Source organism: Phoca vitulina, unplaced genomic scaffold (assembly GCF_004348235.1).
Source record: "Phoca vitulina isolate PV1807 unplaced genomic scaffold, GSC_HSeal_1.0 scaffold30, whole genome shotgun sequence".
Classification (NCBI taxonomy): Eukaryota; Metazoa; Chordata; class Mammalia; order Carnivora; family Phocidae; genus Phoca; species Phoca vitulina.
This window is the reverse complement of record NW_022589733.1, coordinates 2,954,099-2,964,587: the sequence shown is the minus strand read 5'-3', so window position 1 is coordinate 2,964,587 and position 10,489 is coordinate 2,954,099. Positions and strand designations below refer to the sequence as shown.

At 56.3% G+C, this 10,489-nt stretch overlaps 1 protein-coding gene across 1 annotated transcript; it reads left to right on the top strand.

Moving 5' to 3' along the window:
- The first annotated feature begins 1,410 nt into the window (after positions 1 to 1,410).
- On the top strand, positions 1,411 to 4,912 carry CBLN1 (cerebellin 1 precursor). The gene is made up of 3 exons (XM_032424323.1): positions 1,411 to 1,752; positions 1,897 to 2,016; positions 3,282 to 4,912. The coding sequence occupies exons 1-3, from the start codon at positions 1,489 to 1,491 to the stop codon at positions 3,477 to 3,479; spliced, it is 582 nt and encodes a 193-aa protein (XP_032280214.1). The 5' UTR covers positions 1,411 to 1,488; the 3' UTR covers positions 3,480 to 4,912.
- The last annotated feature ends 5,577 nt before the right edge of the window (positions 4,913 to 10,489 follow it).

Below are 10,489 nucleotides of genomic sequence, written 5' to 3'. Positions count from 1 at the left end.
TACTCTTGAAAAATCGCCCATAAATCACAAGACATGACGTCTACACTCAACGCTTGATGTGCAGGTACACGTGGATAAAACAAGCAGTTAAGGGGCACAGCACATAAAAAATACCGATGCAATATTAAATTGTAAGTGCAAAAGAGAAAATGCGATCAGGTAAATGAGACTGCGTGCAACGCCACTGTACTTGTCACTGCCTAGTGTGCTGGACTGTAAGAGGCACGAAGGCGGGCCTCATCTGCCTTGGCTCACCACGGCATCCTCAGCGCCCGGCCCAGTGCCTGGCACTTCGTACACGTTCAATGATCTATCCCGAATAAAAGAACGAACGAAGGAATGCACACTCGCTGGGACTCCACGGCCCACAGACAAGGGGGTTCGAGAGGCGGGCGAGGACGGCTGGGCGAACTCCATCGCCGTGGCCGCGGGCTGGGGAGGCGGCGCTGAGACTCGCCTGGAGTCCAGCAAGCGGGCTCCGGACCGCGGCACCTGCACCTCCCCCCGAGGGCACCGCGCACGCCCCGCCCCGTCCCGCCCCGTCGCGCACGCACGCGCCCTGCAGCCCGGCCGCCCGGCCAGCTCGCTCGCCCAAGCTCACCGCGCGCCGGCTGCCCCTCGCGCCTGCGCCCGCTGGGGGGCGCTCCCCTCCCACCCCGCGCGCCCACACACGGGCGCCTCACGCGCCCCTGATTCTATTCCCGACCCCGGGCGCGCGCGCCGCCTCCTACCTGCGGGCTGGCGATTGGAGGCGGGCGGAAGGGCTGAGGGGGCTGAATAAGACGCTGGCATGAGGCGGGAGGCGAAAGAGCGAGCGGCCGCGGCGGACAGTCCGGGCACGGGCGCGCGCGCGCGCCCCCAGTCCTCGCTCCCTCAGCCGACTCCCGGCCAGAGCCCAACCCTGCTGCCGCGCGCCGCCCGCCTCGCCGCGCCTAATAACAACGGCGCCCGGGGTCAGGTGGCCGAGCGCGGACAGCGCCGCCATTGGCTCAGCGGGGAGCGCGGCGCGTTAGGATTGGTTGGGGGGCGGAGCCTAGGCCGGTGCGGGGGCGGAGCTGTGGAGGGAGGCGGGCTAGGAGGCAGCGGGGGCGGGGCCAGGCGGCGGTCCGCGCCTTTGTGCCCGGCGCGCGCTCTCCGCCGGCTCCGGCTGCAGCGCCGGCTGCATCAATAATTCAGAGCGGCGGCGGCGGCGGCAGCGGCGGGTGCGAGCTGGAGGCGGCGGAAGCAGCGGGGACCGAGCGGCAGCGGCTATGCATCCAAGTACGGCTGGGCAGCCGCGGCACCCCTGAGGTCCGGGCGGGGCTCCGGGAGCAACGCGCGGGGGGCACGCTTGCCTGGGAGTGCGAGGAAGAGCAGTAGTGTCCGGAGCGGCGTCTGCGAAGCTTCGAACGGAGCTGAGGAGGGGGCTTCGGAGTGGGGCTGGGGCGGGGGGGGCGGCTGGCGCAAGCAGCCCCCGGGGTGGGGGGCGGGGTGGGCGCCGGCGTCGCGATGCTGGGCGTCGTGGAGCTGCTGCTGCTGGGGGCGGCGTGGCTGGCGGGCCCGGTCCGCGGGCAGAATGAGACGGAGCCCATCGTGCTGGAAGGCAAGTGCCTGGTGGTGTGCGACTCCAACCCCACGTCCGATCCCACGGGCACAGCTCTGGGCATCTCTGTACGCTCTGGCAGCGCCAAGGTGGCTTTCTCTGCCATCAGAAGCACCAACCACGAGCCGTCCGAGATGAGTAATCGCACTATGATCATCTACTTTGACCAGGTGAGTGCTCCATGCAGATTGGTTTGCGGGGCGGGGGAGAGGTGGAAGGTTGATATTCGATCCACTCCACGGCTCTGCAGAGGCTCGGGGACAGGAGTTCGGGACTGACTCTTGCCTACTCCCTTCGTTCCTGTCTCTTTATAGGTACTAGTGAACATCGGGAACAACTTTGATTCAGAACGCAGCACTTTCATCGCCCCGCGCAAAGGGATCTACAGTTTTAACTTCCACGTGGTTAAAGTCTACAACAGACAGACCATTCAGGTCAGCCACCGCCTCAGGGTCGGGCCCCGGCTCCGTAGGGGGCTATTAGCCGCAGGAGTGAGCGGGCCGTATTGGGGTGGGCGATAGAAGGGGCAGCTGCATGTACCTGGGGTTGCTTGGTTGGACGAGTAGCAGGGCCTCACAGTTCTGTGGCTTCAACTGTTTCTTGCTGCTTTCGCTGGCTCTTGGAACCTAGTCCCCTTCCCACACAGAGTTTCCTGCCTTCACCTTCTGGGCCCCTCCAAAGAGGTTCTCCCCCTTTTCGACGGGACTGCAGGGATTTCCCATAGCGGTTGCTGGTTAGCATCAGAGACAGTTCCCTCTTCCCAGCAGATTTCTGCGACCCTCGCCTTCAGCACCACAGACAATGTCCCCATCCCCTGTCCCAGCTGGGAAGCCTGGACTCCTGTGCGGGTGCCTTCAGCACCAAGCTCAGGGGGGCTCCTGGCATCCCTCTGGGGACCGACTCTGGGTTTTTGAACCACCAGCGCCTGAGCCCAGGCGGTTGAAGGGTGGAGAAAGAAGGGAGGGGGTGTAGTGCTACTCCCTCTGGGCTCCAGCCGCGCTCCAGCCGGCACTCAGCGGCTTTCCAGGTTCCCGAAGGTGTCCAGCTTTCCTTTGGGCAGATACAGAAGGCAGGATGCACGGCTGGGGAGAGGGCGTTGGGCCTTTGGCTGCTGATGCCACGGCAAGGGCAAAAGCAGGCAGTGGTGGCACGGCTGGATCTGGGATAGGAATTGAGCCGGGTTTGGGGATGAAGCACAGAGTGCAGCGCTGGTGAAATTTCTCATAAGCCAGAACCTTCGCCCAGCTTCTCCACTCCGTCTCCACAGTTCCAGGCAGCTAGGACCAGGAGGAACCAGGGTTTTTGTTTGTTTTGTTTGTTCTCCGGAAACTCCAGTTGCCTGAGTTTCTCTTTGACGGGGGGGGGGGGGGGGGGGGGGTAAAAGTATCAGGGCACCTGAACTGTCTACGGGTTCATTAAACTGGATAAAAGAGCGCAGTCGGGACTTGCTTGGCGCGCTCAAGGAATGAAAGTGACTCTCTTTTGGGGGGCAGGCCCTTCCTGTTACCCAGTTTGGCTGTCTTTCGCCCCATTGGACCCTCAGCAGTAAGCGGCAAAGCTCCTTTTTCTACCCCCACCCCTTTCCACCATGTTCCCAGGCCTTTATGGCTGCTAGCCAGGTGGCAAAGGTTCGCGTCTTTACCGCCGCTTAGGTACCCGCCTAGGTTGCTCCTCTGAAGCAGGCCTTTCTCTTTCCCAGGTGAGCCTCATGTTAAACGGGTGGCCGGTGATTTCAGCCTTTGCTGGTGACCAGGACGTGACCCGGGAGGCCGCCAGCAATGGAGTTCTAATCCAGATGGAGAAAGGCGACCGAGCATACCTCAAGCTGGAGCGGGGGAACTTGATGGGGGGCTGGAAGTACTCGACCTTCTCCGGATTCCTGGTGTTTCCCCTCTGACTGGCTCATCGCCACCGGAATGGAGGCAGGGAGAGGGCGAAGGCAGGAGGAAGGCAGGAGGGGGAATGAGAAAGAGGCTGAAATTTAGAGGACGAGAAAGCGGCACGACTTGAAACTTCCTACGTGTTCCCCAGCTGTATCCGGGTAAAAGGTGCGCGCGGGTGGTCGGACTACTCTGTCCGTTTCCTCATTAGGAGAAGTAAATTCCGCTTAGCTCTGCGCACTCCCATTTCCAAAAATAAACTCGTCTCCCCCATTCCGGTTGAAGTAATCAAGAAAGACTGCCTTGTCATTGTTTCTACCCCCATGTTCCTATTCTCTACAATTTATACAAAAGAAACTTTGTATTTCACTGTATAATGTGAAATATGTTCCTCCTCAGACCCCTCTGAATCTTTCCACCTGCTGAAATCTAATATGCCCCTCCCCTCTTTTTAGTTTGGAGAGGGGATAAGGTTTTTGTTTTGTTTTGTTTTGAATGGGGGAGGTAGTTTTAATTTGGCAAGTATTGCTCTTAAAACACCGCTCAAGATTTAATTAGCTGAAGATACTTTGTGTCCTCCGCTGCTTGTTAGCAGAGAAAGGACTCACCTTAGGGGTGACTGGTTCAAAAATATATATAAATATATATCATTTGTATTCAAAGAACTCTTCCCAGTGGAAACTGGCTGTATTTCCGTATTTCTATGTCCTATTCGGAGTGATCGTGAAATCTAAGGCTGCTTGATGTCTTGGTGCTTGTCAATGCCCTCGTGTTCTGTGGCTCCACTAAATGCCAGGAGGTTCTTCCGGACGCTTCCCCATCCTCTGTAACATACGTGTGAATAGCCAAGATTTAATTTTGCTTTAACCCAATAAGGTTGAAGTGGGACTTTTATTTTTCTGGAACAGCTTTCTAAACTCCGCATCTTTCCCAGCTGCGAGGTTTGGGGGCGGGCTGTGGAAGGGCGAGGCTCAGAGGCGCGGGAAGTCGACTTGGTGAAAACGCAACCCGGGAAAGGCCGGGGCTCGAGCGCATCCTTGCGAAGCCGGCCTGCGCTCCTTTTTGCGCCAGGCCTAGAGCCAGCCCCGCGTTCGCCTGTGCTCCCTGCTTTGGCCGAAATCTTGTTAGGCCCGGCTCCACTACCGGCCTGGAAGCGAAGTTTGGATTTTCCAAAGTCCAAATGCATCAGGAAGAATCCCAATTGGAGGAGCCGGCACGACTCCCACGCCTCTGCCCCTGGATTTCCCCACTGTCCGCCCCACGGTTCCCGAAGCAGCGAATGTTTTATAGCACCGCCTCTGAATCCCGAGTCCGCCCGCCGTATTACCCGGGCGCCCAGGACCTGTAATTGCGCTCAATGCAGGACTTTCATTTAAGAGGTTCGTCCAGGAGTTTTGATTGTATCGGAACATAATGTGAAAGCAAAATTGAAATAAACGACTTCGTTTTAAGTCTGGAAGTATGACCCAGTCGCTTCAGCAGCGGGGAGGTCGGGCGCCAGGAAGCGGGTGGCAGCCAAGGGCCTGGGGCAAGAGTCTGGGCCTGGATAAGCACCTCTGGCTTTGATCCTTTTAGAAGTTTTTTCTTAGCCGAGATTCAGGGGTGAATTTAATTGGCTTCTGGGGGGTGGAGAGAAGGGGGGTAATAATAGCACAATAAGCAATGTTTCTCGTAATTCCTGCGGCTCGTCTGATTGAAATTCACCGAGCACGCGGCCTTCCTTGAAACGCGGACCGGTTCCACCTCCGCGCTCAATCCAGGGGGCCCGCAGCCCTAACCCCGCTCTCCGAAGCCCCAGCGGCCCGGGGTCCCCAGGGGGATAGCTAGGGACTTCAGGAGTGAGGAGTGCTTTTCTCTATCTATCCCACAATTCTCTCCCCGTAGTCAGTTCCCAGGGAAGTGGGGATGAGGTGCAATCCTGAACCCTAGAGAGATTTAAAAAGAAAAGCTATTCTTTTTAAAAAGGGACACTTTAAAAAATGCTTTCTCCGCATTCTTCCGGTTGGGAGGGAGAGATCACGGAGAACTGGAGTCTTCGGCGGAACTAGCTCCATCCAACCGCTCTGTTCCTGAACAGCCAGTCCGCCAGGCATGCACCCACGGTGCACCAGGTACTCTCCTCTCCGCCTAGGATGAGGGCTCATGGGCCCTGCTGGTTGGGTAGTCACGACCCAAGGAAGCAGAGCCCCTAACACGCCGTCAGCTTGCTTGCTGTGGGTGGTTGGTCACCCCTCTTCCTCGGGAGGGTACCACCAGCGTGTCTGTCCAGGCTTTGGGACCACCAGGCTGTGCTCCAGTGGGTGACTTTGGCAAGTCCTCCTCTGGCCTCAGTTTGCCCAACTTATAAAGACAAAGAGGAATTAAAAAATCTTCAAGAGTCCCTCCTGCTCTGAGATTCCAGCCATCCTCTGTTACTTGAACATGAGCTTGCAGTTCTTTGGCCTGGGTTTAATGAGTCCTGGCTGTTACCTGCAACTGATCTGGTTCCTGGGGGCAGTCTCCTGAATGCTAGGCCTGAGGCTGGGGTGGAGGCAAAGAGGAAGCCTGTCTATCCAGGAACTCAGGCTCACCTGGAGCCCCAGCTCTGAAGCCCGGAAGGTGAACCAGAAGGGAGAAAGTGGGCCCCAAGAGGGACAGAGAGGGGAAGTTATCCCTTGATTCTGTCCTGGTTCTAGCTGAGGGAGGGCCCCTGTCTTCCCAAAGGTCTGATTTTGGCATTAGAGACCCTTCTCAGACTGGCTCCAGCCACTGCTGATCCCTTCCCTCTGCCATTTGTTGAGCCCATCTCCCACTCCTGTCTTCATGCCTCTGCACCTGCTGTTTCTTTGCTTCAATTGGAAGCACCCTTTCTCTCCTCTACTTTTCAAAATCCTGTCTTTCTGGGGATCTAAGCAGTTCAAGTAAGAACCTGCCTCCTCTGGGAAGCCTTTCTGTAGCTGCTTTTCCAAGGTTCACTGGCCCCTCCTCGCTCTCCCAGCAGGCCTTGTTTGGCACTGGTTGGCAAGGGAGATATCTGGGCCTGGGCCTGCTTCCTGCTCTGCAGTGGGTTCCAGGGGTTAGTGGTACCCACTCCAGCAAGCTCTCAGAAGTGCTAAGCAGGCAGTCCTGCCCCAGAAGCCCCAGGGGAAATGTGTTCTCCACCCTCCCCTAAACTGCCCTTATCTTCAGGCCTGAGCCTCCCATCAGTCTGGGTGGAGATGTGGACAGCTCTCCCCAGGGACCTAGAGTTGGAGTTAGAGGCCTCACTGGGGCAGGGCACTTGTCAATTGGGCCACCTCCCTCACCTCTGGGATAGAGGTGGGGGTGATCATTACCTGTGCCAGAGGCAGGTGAGTCAAGCTTCATCTGAAAATTGTGCTCCAGCTGAGAGGGAACCAGGTACTCCTAACTGGTGTGTTGGGGACTGAGAGGGATAGAGGAAAAAAGGCCAGCGGCTCAGTGGAGACTACATCCCTGCCCCAACCAGAGGCTAGGGAGGGGGCCCATCCTAAAACCTCCACCTCACCGTGGTTCCTTTTAATGCTTAGAACCTTCTAGGCCCTTTCAGATCTGGACCGTGCCTCCTGCTTTCATCTCATATAAACCTGATCAGAATAGAGCCTGTGGGGGTTCAAGGACCACCCACCCCCTCATTCAGCCTCCCTCTCAAAAGTCTCAAAGAATCCTCCCCTGCCCAGGTCTTCTTGGTTACTTACTCCTCTCCCGTCTCCTGGAAGCCTTCCTCACCCCGGAGAAGCAGAGTGATTACCCCTTCCTGGCCTCCCTCTTTGCAGCGTGGTCTTTCTTACCTCCCTCCCCCAGCCCCCAACCCCAGTTTCCTGCGGGCTGCAGCAGTGTTAGGGGTTTGGTGCGGGGGGAGGAGGGGACTCAGGAGGTTTCTAGGACCCAACGAGCCCAGACCTGACTTCCAGGCCCGGGTTTTCCGGGCGGCGCCGGGTGCCTGTGGGAGCCTCCGGGCCAGCGCGGGATCGCTGGCGAGAAGCCGGGGTCACTCGCGTGTGCTGTCTCGAGCCGTCCCGGGCTCCGCTAGGTCCTGCGCAGTCCCCGTAGCTCGCTCACACGCCCGCCACGGCTTCCACCGTCCCCAGAGCTGGGAGCGCGCCCCCCGGAGCTGTGCTGGAGCGCTAATGCTCCAAACCCGGGTGGACCGGCTCCTAAAGAGAACATAATTACCCAGCTGGGGAGGGAACCTCACCCCACTCTTTAATTGTGCCTTGATGGGGGGATGGGCGCGGAGCGAAGGGGCGGGACGCTCCCGCGGGTCCCAGGCGGGGTCCTGATGTTTCAGGCGGGGTCCTTGGCCCCTTCGGACCAAGTGGAGGATGAGACACCATGCGCTGCGGACTCGGCCTGCTACTCTGCCCCTGGCTTGAGGTGCGACCCAAGACTGCTCCCCTTGTCCCCCCCCACCCCCCCGCCCGCCACTTCCCTGTCTGAACTTTTCCCTCAACTCCCAAGTGAGAGGGGTGGGCTAGATGTCTAGGGTTTGCTCCGAGACATCTTTTCGGATAAACGCGTCGGTGAGTCTAAGCCTTTCGCCTCCCTGCAACCAGCCATATAACTCCAGGGGTGCGCTTGGTCCAGTCCTTGTCACCCCCACTGGCTTTCAAACAAAACTGAAACCTATTACCGACTCTGACTCTGCGGGAGGCCAGCAGTGCCCTGGAACTGGGAGGTCAAGCCTGGAGGGAAAGCGCAGGTACACCTCCCTTTGAGCCAATTTAATTCGGAGGAAAAGGTTTCCCAGGGGCGATTACAAAGGTCTCTTGATCTCTTTGCACAAAGCTCCTCATTGGAGATACATCCACACTCTCTGAGCCTCAGTTTGCTCATATTTCAAATGGGGATAGTAATGCCTTCACAACAGGGTGGTTGAGAAGACTGCGCTAAAAGGTATGAAAATGCTCAGCGCTGCCCTAGCCCTACCCATAAGTAGGTGCTGAATAAATGGTAGCAACAGTAAGGAGCAGTGGACACCTGGGGCATCACCCTATCACAGAAGCAGGATATAGGGGAACATCTGTGTATTTATCAAATAAATAATAAAACTAAAACCAGATAGGAAGAAGGACACAGAGCAAGTGAATGGTAGAATTAGGATCCTACAGCCTTTGTTTTCCCTGCGCACCTGTCTCCCCACCCCCTCTAGTCAATAACAAGAACAGACACCTGTATTCCCTAAGTGTCTTTCATTTCCATCCCTGTTGCTCATATATTTGCATTGGCCACTATGGATGAATATTCTCTGGTTTTATGTCAGAATGCTCTCCCCGTTAGGGATGAGCCCTGTTTCCATGTCTGTGTCCCTTCAGAGGGTGAGCCCCTCTAAGGTGGGTACCGCATCCTGTTCATCTTGCTTGGCTCTGGGCCTCCCATGGTGCGTGGCACAGAACACGTGTCTGTGATGGTGTCATGAATGAAACCAAACTGTGCCTGGTGTGATCGCAGGACATTGACCCCACCAGTGAAACTGCCCTTCAGGGGAACTTCCCAGATCCTTCAGTCCTCTATCTCCTCCTCAGTGGCAGGAATGCTGACATGGAAGTGCTTTCAGACCCTGTGCAGGCAGAAAAACCTTCCCAGGCACCTGTACTTACTCTCACCTCTCCCATTTTATTCTGAGCTCAGCCTGCTCCCCAAGGAGTCCCAACTTTGACCATGGAATGGCAGCAAGCAGGGACAGCAAGGAAGAGGCCAAGATTAGATGTATGGGTGGTGTTTGAAGTTGTTGCTAGGTCTTCTGACTGGAAAAACACTTTTAACTGGGAACATACTTCAGGCAGTAGTGAGGAGACGCAGTGTAGCTGAAATCAAGAAGGAGAATTTCATGATTATAAAGAAAGGATTTCCGGTTGTGTAGTCACAGCCCAGAGCCTAGGGAGGTCTTTGTTCATCTTGCTAAACTCTGAAGAGGTCAGGGAAGAGGTGCAGGGGAGGGACCAGCGACTGAAGGGATTGACCCCCGCCTAACCCGAGCAGGCTCCAATCTGACCTTTAAGGCTTCACTTGAGCTCCAACCACCTCATATGCACAGCTGTCTCTGACCCCCATGCATCAGGACCTCACTCTCTGCTGACCACCTGAACTCTCCTATTCAGATGACACCCTGACCACAACTCTGCTGGGCACTGAGCTCCATAAGGATAAACCCTCATCTGCTGTTCCCCACAGAGCACCTAGTGCCTGGCACAGTGTCAGGGCTGGTAGATGCTCTATAAATGTTCCTTGAATGAATGGGTGAGTGAACACAAGAATGGGTGGGCAGACAAAGGGAGGGATTGCTGGTTGCATCATGAGTGTATCTGCCTGATCCACCAGACTGTGAGCTCTGCAAAGGTATTTACCTTGTTATTGGCTTAATTTACATCTTCAGTGCCTAACACAGTGCCTGGAATAGGGTCGACATGAAAAGTGTATCTTGAATGGATGGATGGATGGATGAGGAATTATAGTACTCTGGCAATGAGATTCCTTGGACTGTGATTCTGAAGTGCAGGCTTGGCATGGTGCTCCTCTCTAAATCTCCACCATCACCCAGACAGCCTCGTTTATTCTAGAATGGAATGGAATTGTACCTGTTGTCTGGAGTTGACCTTATGGCACAAGTTGTCCTTGATGCTGTTGCCCTGCCCCAGCCCCAACACGCACCTTAGAGGGCAGGGGTCATATTTTATTTTCCTTAAAGGGCAGGAATACCCTCCCTTTCTTCCAACACCTAATGATATGATTCAGTATTGATTGATTGGTTGTTTAACCCAGGATCAAGCCATGAAGTCTCTGGAAATGGGTGGAGTTGAAGCCCTTGATTATGGTGATAAAGCCCAGAAGGTTTTTCAATGGTGCCAGAAGAGTGGCAAGATGTTGACAGTAGCCACACAATGCCTTGCCAATGAGGGAGCTGGTATTTCCCCAGCAGACCCTGCTTTGTGGCTAGCCATATGGTCTCTGGGTTTTTGTTCTAGCTGAAAGCAGGATGACCTCTGAAATCCCCTCACAGCTTTGGGTTCTGCTGCAGACCGTGGAGGTG

What these genes read in the sequence shown, in the direction of transcription:
- CBLN1 (XM_032424323.1), top strand. Translation starts at nt 1,489, where the DNA reads ATGCTGGGCGTCGTGGAGCTGCTGCTGCTGGGGGCGGCGTGGCTGGCG. An exon ending in TGATCATCTACTTTGACCAG is followed by an intron (nt 1,753 to 1,896) that starts GTGAGTGCTCCA and finishes GTCTCTTTATAG; the next exon opens with GTACTAGTGAACATCGGGAA. An exon ending in ACAACAGACAGACCATTCAG is followed by an intron (nt 2,017 to 3,281) that starts GTCAGCCACCGC and finishes TCTCTTTCCCAG; the next exon opens with GTGAGCCTCATGTTAAACGG.